The 18,154-nt window shown below is 40.1% G+C and overlaps 1 protein-coding gene across 1 annotated transcript in view; it reads right to left on the bottom strand.

Annotated features, from left to right (window-relative positions):
* THBS2 (thrombospondin 2) overlaps positions 1-18,154 on the bottom strand; it is a 728,644-nt gene that overhangs the window by 565,091 nt on the left and 145,399 nt on the right. Inside the window, exon 5 of the mRNA XM_086927100.1 lies at positions 9,169-9,362. Within this exon, the coding sequence (XP_086783226.1) occupies positions 9,169-9,362 (194 nt within the window). The remainder of the gene's footprint in view (positions 1-9,168; positions 9,363-18,154) is intronic.

The following is an 18,154-nucleotide window of genomic DNA, read 5'->3' on the forward strand; positions in this document are numbered from 1 at the left end:
CCAGGACACAGTCAGCGGCAACAGCACATGGTCGGATTTTGTTCCGAGCAGCAACGTGCAGGCGGCAGGGGGCTTATCAGATGCAAGCTGGGCACATAAGAGAGGACCAAGTTAAAGGGACAGCAGGCCTCCTTTTGTTGGAGTACCTTGGCTTGGAGCTTTCTGGATCCTCACATCTAAATTCAATGGAGGGGAAACTAAGGCACACAACTTGTTATCAGTTCACAGGTACTTAAGCGAGGCATACTTTTGACTTTGTTCAGTCCCTGTATATAGGAGATATGTATGTACTGTAAGGATGTCAGATGTGTTGGTGTCTGTACGAGTATTTCCACAAATAACAATTTAAATACAACTATTTTGTTTATTTCCTTTATAGTGCTACTCATCCTAATGCCAGGTGTCAGAATGCTTTACATCACAAGAACACATTCTACAATGACAATACATCATGTGTGTGTCAATCAATGTACAGGTTGTGTTAAATGAGACTGTGAGGGTTACAAGGTGTGGGAGACCCATGTCCTTCATAGCTCACTGTATAATAGTAGAAGGGTTACAATTTATGAACTGTAATTAACAAAAGGATATATGTGTTAAAAGCAGTAACCCACTTACCCATTTATAAAAATAAAAATCTGTAACCTGCGTATTGCATAATTTGCTTTGCAGGAAACATATTAACCCTCTATGATACTTTGTTTCAAAACTGTGACTAGACAAAACACAGATCTCTCCAGCAAATTAATTAACCTCCAGAATTATTTTACCATTATTATTATTCCCTGAGATTGTACAAGGGGCCAAGGCACATGCTTGCAGGACCCAGAGATATGTGCAGGCCTAATTGGAACAATCCGGGGCTGAGGCCAACAGGGGCTGTGTTTTCAATTGTTGGTGGTCTTCCATTGTCAACAGCGATTGGTTGCCATGGGATCGACGGGGTCACCTGGGCGAGGATCAGTGGCAGCAGCACAAGCTAAATAATGGGCAGGGCTACCTGATTGCCCTTTCTCTGCTAGCTGACCCGTACGACTGCTGATGCACCCCCTACCCTTTCGGCACCGGTTTTCTTCTATTCCGGATTTCTTCTTTTCCTGTTCCCTTCTTTTTGGCACTGTGGTGGGGATCAATGCAGATTGCCGTTTATGCACCATATCCACCTGATATGATTTCCCATCGGCCTGCCAGAAGGGCACATCTCAGTAGCTCCAGTTGCAGTAATGGGAGAGACATTGGGAAACTTTTTCCTTTAATACTCAGAAGTCCCGCTGGTCGTCAGTGTCAGGGATCTTGTACAGGTGTGGCTGATGCAGGAGAAGAAGTGAGGAGGGACAGGTCCTGGCAATGAACACTTGGTTCTGTAGTGTTGACTGCAGGAGAGAACTGGACATGGGGGTGGAGGCTTCCGGGGACGCAGCGTGGTGTTTTTATTGTTGGTTCGATATTTCGTTCATTCTTCATTCCTGGTTTTACAAATGATCCTTTTAAGGGCAGTTGTATCACCAGGCAGAGGGTGGGGCTAAAGTATAACTAATTGAGACTCTGGCACATACTTGTCTCCGGGGCCTGCGAGCGTGTGCCTTGGTCACTTGCCCAGAGTATATAAGAAGAGGAAGTGGCGCTAGGGCCAGAGCTGTTGACTTTGGAACTGGGGAACCAGGTTCGACCCCTGCTGTCTGAACAACGTTCTGTGATTCTGGGCAAATCTCTTCATTCCCCCGTACCTAAAATGAATGCTATATAAAACTGGAGAAAATAATCACTGCATGTGTAATTCTTCCTCGTGTTTGTGGTGTCACAGTAAAAAGTAAATGGTATGTTGTTCCTATAGCAAAATAATTAATTTACAATTGTAGGAGAATTACACAGAAGCTTTCAAAAAATGTAAACTTTTGAACTTTTAGAAACATTTCCGCTAAATGCCCATTTCAGATAAACATTCTATGAACATTTCCAAGTAAACAGTCATTTATCAAAGAAAACAACTTCCTCTTTTAAGGACATTTTTGCAGGATATAGAAATCTCTAAAAGGTTTCGAGAATCCCAACCTAAACGTCCACATGAACTTCAATTGCAAACCCGTGGAATTTTCACAAAAAAGGATTCAGAGACTTTGTAGATCTGTTTTGTAATGTAGAATTCACTAGATAGTTTTTTATTTTGCTAGAAAAGCATATTTTAGAAGAATTGTTTTTTAGAAAAAATAAGTAGAAATATGGTTTTACTCCTGCAAGACCTCCTCTGAACACAAACTATCCAATCACGAATTTCCCCAAAAATGTGGAAACCTGGGATTACCACGCTGCCTGTAGTGGTCAGGAATTCTTTAGAACAGAAAATTCACAGTCCTTCATATCTAAAAATGCAGGGGCATATTATCAAGGGGGGCGATAGGCAATTTTCGCCGCTTTAGCGGCGATAATACTATTGCCCAATTAGAAAGCTGTCGCTAACAGCAGTTAGCGACAGCTTGTAGGCGATAGCGAGCGGTATGGGGCCCGCTGCATGTCTGCAATATTTATCGCTAATGACATGCAAAGTGGGCGTATCCAAAGTGTTAGCGACTGAAAGCAGTCGCTAACATCGCTATCGCCTATTAGCAACACAGGCGTAGTGTTGGAAATATTTGCGCTAAGCGCGAATATCTCCAAAAACTAACACCTGCTCAGACCAGTTCGTAGCCTTTATATCCAATGGGAGGTGGATATAATGGCTAAGACCCTGTTAGCGATAATGCGTGAATATCGCTGTATTCTCAGCAATATTCGCGGATTTTGCAGCTATCGCCAGGAATTTTATCACTTTTGAGATAAACGTTGCTAATAGCACGTTATCTCAGCGATAAAATCCCGTGATGCGCGGCGATAAAAAAATTGCATGTAAACCCTACTTAGCGATAAATATCGCTATTTGTTGATAATATGCCCGCAGTGTCTGGTATTGAGGCCAAGTAGTTAGCAAACAACTACAAGACCTTCTAGTTAACACCATTAATAACCCCTACAGTTAACAGGACGATGTAACAGTTAAACAAGTGTTACTTACTACTTAAAGAATCCTGCTTCCCTCCAAATCAATCAGTATTGCATACGTACACATAAAGATTCTTAGTTCATATGTTGTCAGTTGATTTTAATGGAGAGGTGGTTGAAACGTACACTGCATGAGTCGAAAACAATCGCGAGTCATAGCTAGGCCACTAGAAATATGCAATGCCATGCCTATTTTTGCATAACCATGGATTTGCCGCATTTGCCACATAATCCATAATCTACTGCATAATCTGCAGATTTTAACACAAAAAAACAAAGAAATATTTCCAGCTCAAACAGATCAAAATGTACTAAAAATGCAATGACGTGGGTTCACGGGTAGAGGAAGGCCCTTTGCAAAAGTTAATCAGTCATCTTTCTGTTTCCTTTTCCAGCATGTATTTGGTTGTTAAACTGGTACTAATGAGGGGAAATCTTTGCCCAGTATTTCCATGTGTAAGAAGTACAAAATAATGGAGTAATAGTATCACAAATTGTGCTACATTATACTACATTAAATGCTTTCTCTTGCTGTATAATTTAGTCAGCCCTGCTGCATAATGTGGTGCTCCCCTTTCACAGAATTCCAGGGGCCCTGTTCATAGCAGACAATGTATAACTAAGATTAGAGTGAAGCAAATTATTTGGCACATACCTGTATCACTGATGGGCTTTACAGCCGATTCTTCGATTAAACTAACTCTCGATGGTTCACACAGTGCAAGGAAAGTTATATGGGCGACGTACACGGCAAGATGTTGTATACTTAGAGAATTAAAGCTAGGGAAACTAGTATCTAGTGCGTCCCACCTCATCCACTGTCAACTTTAGCATTTACCGGGAGATTCAAGTAATACATTTGAGACTGCCCCCTCTTTCCCACAACTGCTCTTCAGTCACCAAATGTCTTGTCATATAAATAGGTATAAGATCAGGTTTCATAGTTAATTTTAACTGGAGAATGTTCATATACTCACCAATTATCACAAGCTTATGTATATTCTGTAGGACTAATCATTTCAAAACTCTAAGCATATCCTAGTTGGGAACCACATTGGTAAGTGCTGAAAACCTCAGCTGAGGAGAAGTCTCTAAGCCATATGAATTGATTATTGTTATCTGTTGATGATCTATTAGTCATGATACACATATATATGTTATAACTAGCACTCTTAGGAGAAATGTAATTATTGATATCAGGTTGCATTAGAGTTCAGTTTGCATGGGTCACGTCAGAGCTCTAGCTCAACTTGCTGTCCCATAGGGACTCCTATAAGTATCAATTCCAGAAATATGCTCGGACTTCCCCTTTCCTGAGCTCAGGTCACTCATGAACATAGAACGCAGCAGTTCTTAACTCCAAGTCTATGGAACTCTGGGGGTAATCAATGCTCAGTCAATGGTGTTTAGAAAAACAAGCAATATCAGCAGATTAATAAAATATGTCTGGATTAATAAACACAAATCGAAAAGCTTGAAACAGGCTATGAAGGTGAAGGAATTTAAAATAGCAGGCAAAAGTTATATTGCTATCCTTCCTTTAATTATTTTGTGAGAACAGGGGGAGAACAGCAAAAGGAATCTTGTATGAATGGTTGGTGCCCCAAGTGTCCAAAATGCACAGAAGCCTGCAGATACATCTCCAGATGACATCCACACCTTATCAGCTAACGCCACAGGTGTGCTACTCATCAAATAGCAATGCACCCTCCTTTAGTATGGGACAGCGACTTCCCAAAAGGATCATAAGGTGGTAAACAGAGGTTTGAAGCTGCGCTACGTGTGTCTTAACATGAAGTGCATATAATGGATGCCCATGCCATTTTCTATGTCTCTTATGAATATTTCCATTAGGTCTCATGACTTAAGCCAGTGCATGGATCCTTTGGTAATTTTTTGGTTCTGTGGGCAAAGCCAACTTGCCCTAAACCACTTTAGCAGACAGGCAACAAAAGCAAATCTTCAGTTCTGCTGCGGCGACAAGAGACAATCACTGCTTCAGTGATCTATGGCAGTTTATCAAGGAGGTTGCTACAGCCACCTGCAGTCATCATCCACCATATCGGTGGCAATGATTGCACATTTTGAAAGGAGAATCTTATTAAAGAACTTTATGAGGGAAATGTCATGATTGGCTAACTGATGTTAGGGCTTGGTCATTGTGGGATCCCATGTCATCCTGGGGGATAGTCTTCAGGCTGAAACTGGCTTCTAAGACCATGAATTAATTGAATTAGTCGGGCGTCTTTAACAATATCTTCACATGGATAGGGTTCATTTGTTAATCCATGGCAACAAGTAGTCTGTGAAGAATTTGGTGACATTTTATTCATGGCATCGCTCACAACAAAACCGCCCAGGCCTGTAGCAGGGGAGGAATTGTGTTTGGCCACAAAACAGATAGACAACCTTGGCATGAAGATTATAAGTGCAGGCGAATCAGGATGGAATCAGTTTTTTAAGCCTTTAGCTCAAGCAGGGGCAGGAATTCTACCATCTTTATTGGAAGGCTGAAGATGTTCGCTACAGCGATTGTCCATAGCCAGCCAGGGTACTCCATTACACAGTCTTGGGTATACTGGGAGATGGTGGCTGCACAACGGGATCAAGGTACGGCCTTTTTGTCAAGGCCCATCTTCCAATTGGTGCCAGGGGGGTATCCCTGTATCTGATTTGCTCTGGTATGGTTTTTTGGTGGGCCAGCTGTCATGCTGTCCCAAGCCACTAAGTTTGCCTTGTAAAGAACAACTTATTGAGAGACCAGCAGGGTTTCATACCGGATATAAGTAAATTGAATCAGTCGATGCCACAAGGGGCCTGAGGGGTGGTCAACCATGACTCCTTTGGAGTATTTGCTAGGTAATTTCAAGTATTATTTATGTGCTATTTCCTAGGAATTTAGTGTATTAGTTATGTTGATGTGACAATCACAATGCTATTCTGTATATATTGTAATATAATATGAAAATGAAAAATGTATTGTGTTAATGAGATATAATAAATACGGCCAGACAATGTGTTAGTCACTAACGCAATAATGGTGTCTTGTTTGGGTCCTTTTGTAGAACCAGCTGTACATTAATGGGTGTATAATGTCTGGCTTGAGACTTGACAGGTCTCACTGCGGTCCCCCACCTGTAAGTTGACAAACGGAGATCTCTGCATCAGGTCCCTTAACCCTATAAGATATATAAAAATGCTGACTTTGTAATTAATTAAGTAGAACAGATTTAATGCCACGTTTCTGCTTGTTGCGAATTTCTTTTTGGTAGAGTTTAAAAAAATAAATGTAAAAGTTGAGGCCCAGATTTTACGTCGGGTTGTGTCACTTTTTTGGCACAACCCCGAGGCAAAATCTCATTTGTTAAATATTGTAATGCATTCAATTGTACCCATGATAGACCTACTAAACATAGATGTGAGATGTTAAGGTCTGATATCACTTTTTGTTATGTCACTTCCTGTAAGGTCATGACATGGGTTGTGATGTCACTTCCTGTGATTACAAGTGAGGATACGTGCTATGATGTCACGCACTGTGATGTCTCACACCCTTGTTTTACTTGCATGCTACCAAGCTTGGTTAGTCCCCCCACTTTTTTTAAGCACTTGTATCCTGGATGGCACCCCCCAAATAATGGATTCTTAGCTTGGTAGTTCGGTCTGGGAGTCCTGAGTCAGGTCTGCTATCTCTCGGTCTGTTTTTCTTGTTGAGATACAAGAATGAAAGACAAAACAGTTATTTTCTATGTAAACTAAAATGTTTTATTTCACAGAGCCCACTTTCTATTTACTATCACAAATGAGTGCACTTTTAAATATGTGAATTCATAATGTGTGCTGTACAAGCACCTGCTTTATTTGATTTATTAGACTCTAATTTTGTTTCATCTATAATAAAACTATGGGCCACGTTTAGGATTTAAATGATTACTGACTTGCATCTCAGTTCACTAATGGCATTGACCGGCAGTCAGCTGTCCTTTAAACATAAGATTCTTACTTTCGCATTCACCTGCTTCAATTTATTAAAAATTCTACTCAATGTTATAGATTTTCTCCATTTTTGGGTTAGGAAAACTGTGATCCATGCTCTTAAAAGTTCAAGACTGGATTACTTGAACTCTCACTAATCTAGGCCTTTCCAAGAAACTCATAAGAAAACTTCAGTTGGTACAGAATCCAGCAGCAAGACTACTTTATATTCTCAGACACTGTTCCATTGCAGCTAAATTGAAGGACCTTCACAGGCTACTGATACAAAAAGAGGATTCACATCAAGACCGAGTAACAGTCACAAAGCTGTCTATTTTTCTAGTCCACATAGAGTCCAAAAACTACTTAAGTTCCACTCAATGGCCAGACCTTTGAGATCATCTTGATACCTTCTCTATCCCTCCTCCAAACATTCTTATAATACGAAGAGAAGGGCGGCTGGCAGCAGTTGCAGGAGCAAAATTAAGGAAAACTGTTTCTTGAAAGCTTTCGGCAACAACAAATCGCGCATGCTGTTTAAAAAACTTATAAATCCGGAATTTTACTAAAACCTTATTTTCTCTGCGTTTTTTGTTTTAACACGCTTGGTTATTCTTGCCCTTCGGTTCAGCTTATTTGAGATTATAGAGTCTTGAAGCTCTTTCTTGAGCATTAGCTGCACTGCACAAATCATAAATCAAATCAAATGCAGTGATACAATCTGATGTACTAAGGTGAAATGCTTCTGCATATTAAAGAATGACACTTCTTGAATTTGTAAAAGATTGAATCATATTTATAAATTATGTTTGTTACATGACAAACTGCATGTATATCATGCAAACAAAATGTATAAATATGAGACAATCTCTTCAAAATGGCTCAGCTCCTGCATGGACTCTTGGAGCCAAGCAAGACCCATGACCTGGCTCTGGCTTGGCCTAAACTATTAATTTGCCTGTGCTCTCTCCTCTATTTGTGACTACAGCTTACAACATGGGGCCATCCGTCACTTGATAGAGTGATCTGCAAAAGGCGAGGACGAAAACACTGACCCTTGACAACATGGACCTATTTGACAACCTCTAACACCAAGGCTTATTGCAGCAGAGATGAAGAAGAGTGTGTGCAGTGAGAATACATTTAAAATAAGTGATCCTATAGAAGACACTGTATTTGACCGCAGTCATGAGTTTGTAGTGATAATTACCAGGACCAGGTGGGATGGGCAGGGGTGTAGCTTTGAAGGGGGTCTTTGGGGTTTGACACACCTTAAATGCATGCTTGGTTTGGTAGCTGGGAGCCGTCAGTAGGGTCATTTATGTCTGTGTTGGTTTTTCTTGTCGTTCTCATTTTACTAAGAGGTCTTTTTACTTGTTCATTTGTTGGAGCCAGCTCTTAAATGGATATTGTGACTGGTTTACTAAAAAAGTAGTACATCAGGACCTATAGAAGTGCTCCTTGAATGGATGGAAATTCACAAACATTGCCAATAGTAGGCTTGGAAAGTTGCCCCAGCCTCAATTATCCAGGTATACTACTGACAATCACAAAACCCAATACGTGATTGGATGAATGCTTGCAAATAGTCTTAACAATTACAATTGCTAAGGGTAGCATTTCAACATATCATTTTTCCCACTGTACCACTCTAGATGGAGGTCCACCTAAGGCAAATCAGTACTGACCCTGTTCCTCGTGGAAACAGTCTATTCCGCATGTTGACCACCTCACCCCTTCAACTTGCTGTCCACAGCTTTTTTAGTTGGTGAATTTGAGATTCAAACCTCCCAAATCTCACTGACTAAGATAAGCCCCTGATGTCATTGTAGTAGCTAACATCCTTCAATTATCCCTGGATGGCCCCTAAGGTTCACTTACTCTGCATTCTTTTATTATTTACCTAGTTCTTTGTAAAAAAAAAAAGTAATTACTTATTCATATTGGGTATCCTGGAAGGTTGCAGTCCCATGGATTGCTAATATCAAGAATGCAACACTTACCATAATGTTTTCACAAAAATATGTAGCTCATTTATTTATCTATCCATGCGCTCACTCCGCAAGGCAACTATAGGCACAAGTTTTCAAAAGAAAAAAAGCTTTCACTTAAAAACTACTGAGATGTATTGGCCTTGCAATGCTTTCTTGTACTTACCACTTTCTGTAGGTTATCAACTAGATTTTTCACAACAATGCGCAACCCACTCATCTCTGTAAACATGGTTCCTAGTTCGTCACAGGATCGGTCACAGAATTCTTCCTTTTTATCTACTTTTTGGTCAAAATATTCAGTTGTGACTGGAGTGAGGTGTATGATTTCAGCGTTTTCATTTATGATGTTTACGTCAGCTGGTAGAGAAAAAACACAAGGTGAATAGCTGTTCTGCATTAGTATTTAAAAATGAGGCATTTTCATGATTGCATAAGCAACTCATTTCGCTCTACCTTTGCAATATTTCCTAAAAAGTCATGAACAAGTTTCCAAATAAATACGCTCCTGTATATAAGAACTATGTTTTTTTCTTTTCTGTAGGGATACAGTGTTGCAGCCTCAGTACATGCCTACCCAGGGAAGCTTACTTCACATTTTCTCAGTTTGAACATTCACATCTGTAGGATACATGTTAATATGCATGACTTAAAACCGGAACAAATACAACTGTGGATTAGGTAACTACATTATAATCAATTGATATACTCATCATCATCATCAAAATACCTTTATTCGATTCATTGAATCATAAAAGGATACATCGCAAACAAAACATCTTTAAAACTTTCTATACAACATTTAGGGTAGATAAAATATAAATTCACAATTTAAAAAAGTTAAAACATGATTTTAAATACTCAGCATATTCTCTGTCCCTCCAAAAATTACAGGATGGATTTAAAGCCATAGTCACACGGCCATGTTTCACTAACAAAATTCATAACATTTTCTAATTGATAGAGCAGTTCTGATCAAATTAAGCACAGCACTGCAAACTACAGCGATGGCAAAGATTGTAAATAATTAAAGCCCTCTTGATGAGAACAAGGACAAATTTCCTTCAGGATTGGCCTATTAAACAAGCTTTTATGTCCTTATATAATGTTCAAAAGAGCATAACGTGCATTGTGCTTTGTAAGGGCAGAGTTATTACATAAACAGGGAGTCAGCCTCTCACAACAACTTGTCTGTTTAGGAAAAGCCACAAGAAAGTGCAGAGTACCGAAACGAAACCTAGTCAGGAGGAAGCGTGATTGTGTATGGGTGGTAAAGGATAAGTAGAATTCCAGACCTCTTGTCTGCCGATAAATTAAGGACTTGTCTGCCAAGTTGGGCATTCTTATTGTGTTGTAATAAGCATTTGTTTATAGTTAATTTCATATTAGATTGTATACTTTCGGGATTCATCATAATAGTTTCCCAGACCAATATTATTAAATACGTTTTTAACATAACAGAGCCAAGGGATAGACAATGCCTTATCCAAACTCATACAATCCTTAATATTCGCTCTAGTAAATGACAATTCCTCTGAGGACCACACTTTCCCCCATAAGATCCATGGGCCAATTTGTATTCTGTCTTTAACATAATCCACTCCCAATTCAGAGTGACATAATTTTGTAGGCGAACTGATAGGGACCATCAGTAATCTTTTTAGAAATTTATTTTCCAGGATTTGTAGCGGGCTGCTTTTTTTATTGCCCCATACCCCTGCCCCATAGGTTGTAATTGACCGGAATTTAGATTTATATAAAATAAGTATTTCTGCAACCGGGTTATGTCCCAGCTTACATGCAAAGCAGAACAAACCCTCTATAATGCTACTAGTATGTAGGGCCCTCGCTGCAATCAGGTAGTCTCAATTCAATTTATAGTTTAAAACATTCCCCAAATACGTAAAGTTAGGTACCTTATCTATAATCTTTTCCTTTACCACACATTTTCTCGTTTTTGTTTGTTTTGGGCCACACACCATGATAAAAGACTAGCCAAAATGTACTTTAAGATCCAATGCCATCATAAAATCGGTGAAACCAATCAAAGCTTTTGAAGGCTATTAGCAGTTAAGTCATCAGTACCGTATCATCCGCATATGAAAGGGGGTAATTGGCTTACCTCCTATAATCGGATAGTCCAAATACTGTTCTAATAAAAATGTCTCTACCCCATTTGTGTGTAGGAGAAATAAAAAGGGAGCCAAAAAGCAACGCTGTCTAACACCCTCTGTGGACGCTATAGGCCTGTTTTTTTTACCCCCTGGTCCATAATGTATGGAGACAGAGATTGTTGAGTGCAACCTATGTAGCAGGCTAATGAGTGCCTCCTCGAAGCCCATTTTTTCCATTATTGCCCACAGCTTTCCCCTGTTACCTGTGTCAAAAGCGCTGGATAAGTCCATGAAGGCCAGGTGGATCGACCCACCCTTGGCCTTCATGTACTTACCCATAACTAGAAATAGATTGAGACATTGTTTGTTCATTCCCATCCCCTTCCGGAAACCATATTGTGATTGCGTTATGACACCAGAGTCATTGGCCCTAGTTTACAGACGGGCGAGAATTACCCTCCCCAGCGCTTTACATGTTGCATCAATTATGGATATAGACCTGAAGCATACAGGATCATTCCTGCTGCCTTTTTTGTATATTGCTACCACCACAGCCTCTTTCCATGTAGTTGGGATGTGACCCACTATCATTGATTTAAAAACGTTTGTCATCAATGGAGCCCGTAATTGGGGATTGCCTTTAAACATATCTAGGGGTACCCCATCTGGCCCTGGGGCTTTTGCAGTACCCTTTGTCAATGCCACTTCGACCTCACTGACAGACATAGATGAGCTCAATTGATACGCAATTTCCAAGTTAATAGTTATATTATCTTTCTGGTCTTGCATGGATACAGTTTTCGGATTAAATATATTCGAAAAATGGTCTACCCAGGTTTCCCCTGTTATTTGATTCCATATTTCTAACAGCATCTGTAAGAAAAGGATGATTTATGACTTCCCAGAAGCCCTTAGAATCCTTGTGAGCACTAGCTCTCTCCAAATCTTCCCAGGCGAGTCTTCTTAATATTCTTTTGGGGAAGTTATGCACACCCATTGCTGCCAAGTAGTCGTCAATGCTTACACTATGAAGAAGTCACAAACAAATGTGCGTGACTTGGCAACATTTGCAAGCTATGCATATGCAGATGCTTGTATTTTACGTACCTTTTTTCCAAATTTCTGTGAGGCAGCCCTCTCTACTTAGCTTCTTGATACTGATAGTATAAAGTTTTTAAGAAACACCAATCCACAGCCTACAAGAAACTTGCATCCAAAATATTGTCTCCGGGACTTGGGCAAATAAAAACGGCCTCGGCCAAGGTGAGGATCCTAGAAGAAATCCTGAACTTCAACGTAACCCTTGTATAAAAGATAAAATAGTTGTCAAAGGGTTAATTTTACATCATGCAACTTCATGTTGTACCCTCCCACATTTAGTGGTTCCACACAGGTTGCAGGATACTACTGCCTTTGGTATGTCACACTTAACACCAAAAGACTGTACGGTGGACCTGCTCTACGCCTTCTCTAGACTTTAAACAACTTTTTCATGTATGCATGCTTGACAATATGTCTCTGACCCATCATGCTCTACACTGGTTGGTTCGTTTTATTCAAAGCTCTTGCCTGAGTAGAATGTCCTGTTTAGGGCATGCAGCAGAGTTTTGGAACCGGCTAACGAAAGAGCTCAGAACCATATTTACGAAGGCTTTCCACTGGGACTAGAGCAATGTATTATATGCTATTTACTATCCAATGCAAAAGGGGATTTGGACTGGAAAGGTGAAGTTTCCACAGTGCAAAATCTACTTTGTGACATTTGGTGTCACTTTTCATCAAGAGAGTGTTACAGATGAATTACTGGGGTGGATCAATGCAAAAACCCGAGGATTTGGAGCAAAACCCAATTTATTAAGACACTCATAACAGACTTGCTTAAAAAACGAACTCCTACTTAATGAATATCTTTTAACGAGCTGAAACGTATATCTTAACACCTGTGTGTAAGCCCGACTAGCTGAGCTGTACCATATCTTGTATGATATCTATGAAGGCCACGGCGCTAAAAGCTTCCATTGTTTGACTCATAGGAAAAGGGCCATCACCAGGAGTTTGTGTGAATGCTTAGTTTTGATTGGCTCCTGCTTTGTGGGAATCATAAGAAGTTTCCAGATTATAAAATGTTATGTTTTAAATGTGCATCACTTTGTGAGAACGTCAGATTTGCTCCGGTCTACCTTTGAAGGCAGATGTCCCTCTGCCTTTCTTGAGACCCTATGCTTATCTTATTTCTCTGTTGTCTGATTGAAACCTTCCTTTGGTTTTGCCTTAGACGGTTTACGTGCTGAAGCCTGCTACTTAACCTTCCCCCGACTCCACGTCTGGAACTATCTAAGCATTAGGGAATTTCCCTTCAGGAGAACCATCATGATTTTCCAACCATAATCTTTCAAAAACTTGGCTTTGTGTTTGCTATTCGGACTTCCTTGTATTCAGTGGCGGCTGGTGACATTTGAAAGTGGTAGGGCGTGAAAGGTTGGGGTGAGTGACCTGTGGCCACCAAGCACAGGGAGCGAGTCGCACTGTCATAAAGAAGGTTTCAACTTATTAGCACTAGTACCCAAATACCCAAGTAGTATGCAATTGAAAAGTGAACTGTCAACCTTAGTGGAGTACCTTCTCCATTTTTTAAATTCATCAAATCAATATTGCCCACATGCATCAACGTCAATTGCATTCGCAAACGGTGCGAATCGCAATATTAGGCCATTTGCGAATGCAATTGACTAATTTGGAATGCATCATTCATTTCGCAATTTTAGGAATCGCAACCATGTTGCGATTTCTAAAATTGCGATTGCATTTAAGAAATCGCAATTTCAGATTTCTTAAATGCAATGCATGATCATTTTTCATTTGCGAATTCGTAATTTGGAAGTGGTAAATTAGCATGAAGTTCATGCTAATTTACCGAAATCTTTCAAATATGCACAAATTGCATTTTTGAAAGTTTTAATTTACACACACACATGCCCTTGGGGCATGTGTGTGTGCAAATTGCATTTAAAGTTACATTTCAGAGGTGCAGGGAGGGGTTCTTTTGGACCCCCCCTGCACCCTTAAAATTGCATTCACATTTTGCGAATCGCAATTTGAAATTCGCAAAATGTGAATGCATTCCCATTCATTCCTATGGGCCTTTTGGCCCATAGGAATCAATGGGAAGGGTTTTCCTTAATTGCGATTCGCAAATTGTGAATCGCAATTAAGGAAAAATACCGAATCGCAAAAATAAATGCAATTTTTTCATGCATTGCCGTTTGCTATTTCTAAATTGCGATTCCTTAATTTTCGCAATTTAGGAATCGCAAACGGATGCAATGATGCATGTGGGCCTTAAAGTTCGTTATTTCAAACATTCTTAAACTGCAGTGAAAATTAGGATTTCCTTTAATTAATCATAAACATGGGGAATGTTGGAGCTAGGAGTCTCATTTATAAAAGCCCTGCAAATGAAAACAAAACGGGCACCAATTTATTGCAATTATATTGACTTGTTCTTCGTTCTTCTCCTGCCACACTTCTGTTGTTGTTAAAATGCTAACAAGGGTTATATTTAAACGCAAGGAAGCTCGTTTAATAGGGACAGAGAAGATGTCATTCTACAAATAAAAGTGACATTTTTTTTCAATTATGTGACCCTTTCAACAGAGTGCAACAAGATCAAAATTCCCACTCTGCACCACTTAACAGGCTATCACAATGTACAGTTCAGATGTTAAAATCTGACAGTGTCCCTGGCCGTCAAATGATCTGATATAAAATCCTTTTACACCGAAGGCAGCGCTCTTGACAGATGACACTCAAAGGCTTTTAAATTGCACATTTTCTTTCACACACATATTAACAACATCTGCTCTTCCTGCCTCCTTCTCTACGGGCGCTGCAGCTCCTTTCTGTGTAAAAGGAAAGGAGCGTGATTAAATATCATTGCAGTTCCAATGCCTTTATTAGAGTGCTGGACCCTAACATTTTAAACTAAATGTGAGGGTGCTGGAGCCCAAAGTGGAGTACATGTGTGGGACCCCATCTTTCACCCTGCATACTTTTTGAAGTGTGAACACCGAGGTATTTTTTTCTTTTTTCACGAGGAAAGCAGAAGTCAAACACAAAACGCGATCGACACAGCAATTTGAGGAACGTTTTACATTAACGTATGCCCCCCAGCACTGCAGAGCCCCGGGTCGCTTGCCCCCCAGCACTCACGTGATGTCCCGGGTCACTGATCCCAGGCCCTTCCGGAGGCCACCAAGGAAGACTTTCTCGCGTTCCTCTAGGCCTTCTCTTGTTCCTGAACCTCTCCTTCATGCAGCCTATGATGCAGCTCAACGGCCGCAATTGTTTCTAGGAAGCATGCCCTCTTGGTCTGCCTACTGCCCCTTCTTTCATGCCCACAGCCTGTCTCTACCCCAGCCCAACTATCTTTTTCCTGCATTGCCACAGGCGGGTGGTAGTTAGAAACAAACTGAGGGGAGAAATGATGACGTGCAGGTGGCGTTAGTGCTGCAAGTTCTGGCCAATCCTGGCGCTGCTGGCGCTGGAGAGCAGGGCCAGGATTGGATTGAGCAGGTGAACCCAGCGCTCAGTCTGAGTGCAGAGAGCTGCGGCTGCCCACGCCCCCTCTTCTTTCACAGAGTGCGATGGGCTTCGAGTGCACATGTCAGGCTTGTCGCAGAAAGGCAGTCGGCCAACCTGACATGCAGACTTTTAAGTTCAAGTGTCTGTGATGCCCCGGAGTAGAGCTTGTAACTTGTTGCATTTCTAAGCCCCGCCCACTCATCTCTAAGCAAGCTGCTCCTGGCAGATTAAACAAAATACAAACGCACGCCCGCAACCGGAGAACTCTACGTTTATTTATATTAAATCCGAGGACAGTAGGGGGCAATAATAGAGGGGCAACGCCCTAATAAAGAAACCGCCGCTGCTTGTAATATATTGATGTAAGCTGCATCTAGATGATCATTAATTTAAGTCTAATTTGACTAATTTGAGCTTGTAACTTTGATAATCTGCTAATAAACCTTCATGGTTTGTAAATCTAATACTCTTGTCATTCTTGTGGGGCTTAATGTGCTTTACTGAATTTGATATGCTATTGAATTGTTGATTGTCCTTTTGCTCCTTCAACATGCAATAATTTCAAAATATGCCTCAGTATAAAGCCACATTCTACCAATCATGCACAATAACATGCCCACCTATGAGCATTTCAGGATCTCCACGGGGGATAAAGTGCAACACAAATGCTACAAGACAATGCTATCTAGAGTTATGACATTTTAAAATAATTTTTGCCATTCATTCAGTCCAAATATTTGAAGTTGGGAAAAGAAGCTGATATATTTGAGGCCCACTGGAGGGCTTTTGTCCGATCCATAAATTGTTTTGGACTGCACAACAACCACTAGAGTTTTAAAAGTAATGAAGAGCAAAACCACAAGTTCCGGCGTGCATCAGCATGAAAGGCATAAAAGCAGTGAAAATACAGGGAATTGTGGGAGCCAAAGACATCGTGAGCAGCCAAAAGCCTCTGAGGAAAGAGCGTGAATGCTCTGAAATGCGTCGGGCAGAAGGACTAAATAATCGGAATGAAAATTCCTGTACCTGTGAAATAAATGGTTTGTGTCAAATCACTGGCTGTAGGAGTGCGTCTCTGCTGCAAGGACAACTTTGGGGAATATATATATATATATATATATATATATATATATATATATATATATATATATATATATATATATATATATATATATATATATATATATATATATATATATATATATATATATTCTTTGCAAATGTTCCCGTAGCAGAGGGAACTGCTTGCGTTGGTGCCCGCGTTGGAGACCGGGAGCGTGTCTCCTAGTAATCCAAAAACAAAAGCAAGGACGCGGCACTCTTCATATCACGGTAGATTTATTTAGGTCTCAAGCAAAACTCCTACGCGTTTCGAACAAACGTTCTTGGTCACGGCAGTGTTCTACAAATGTCCCTTTTCTCTTTCCACATTTTATACATGCTCACTACATGTTACTCAGTGAGGGATTATGGGCCTTGTAGTTTTTACATTAAATGTATGTTAATTCATAATTTTTAACATTATTCATACATCATTTGAATAGGTCATTGTGTGGGTAACATTTCATGAAGGAACTCATCATAGAATGTATTTACAGAATGAAACATGCATTCTAATACAAAAATGATTCATACTGTCCATTTGTGCTTATGGTTAGGCACCATTTTTGAGGACTTTTCAACATTTCCAGTTTTATGTTGCTTGTTTTACGGGCTGAGTGCCCTATGCCCCACATTTTGACCCTAATATAGTCATTTATGGCCTTGTTTACAAGATTCAATCACACAGAATTAACATCAATGTCTTTTTATGTCATTATAAGTGTACATGCATCTCCTCGTCTGCATTCAGCCCTCTGGGCTGTTTGGTTTTAAATTTGATTATTAATTTGGACTCCAGTCGTCTCAATTTCAAAAGTCTATCACCCCCCCTTTCCTGTGTGGGGATGGATGCTAGTCCCAAATACTTGATATCTTGCCATGTTTTTCCCATATGTGTTTTCAAGTGTTTCGCCATGGCATATGTGGTATCGTTGTTTTGTATAGCCCTTATGTGTTCTAAGATTCTTTTCTTTAGGGGGCATTTTGTACTCCCTATGTATTCTTTTCCACACTGGCATCTCAGCATATACACCACAAATAAAGATTCACAAGTAATTTTTGTTTTGATCGTGAAGTCTCTTCCAGACGGATCGGATAGGACTGTTGTGTTTTGTCCTATTTTGCATGCTTTGCACGTCATGCATTTGGTAAATCCATTGCTCCTTTTTTGGAGCCAATCTTTTTGTTTTTTCTGTGAAAAGTGACTTTGTACCAAATGGTCTGAGAGGTTTGGCGCTCTTCGATATGAAATTAAAGGACCGGTTCCAATTTCAGTGCCTATATCTGGGTCTTTCATTAAGACATGCCAGTATTTTGAGAGAATTTTTTGGATTTTATAACTCTCTTTGTTATATG

This window comes from Lissotriton vulgaris, chromosome 6, assembly GCF_964263255.1.
Source record: "Lissotriton vulgaris chromosome 6, aLisVul1.2, whole genome shotgun sequence".
Classification (NCBI taxonomy): Eukaryota; Metazoa; Chordata; class Amphibia; order Caudata; family Salamandridae; genus Lissotriton; species Lissotriton vulgaris.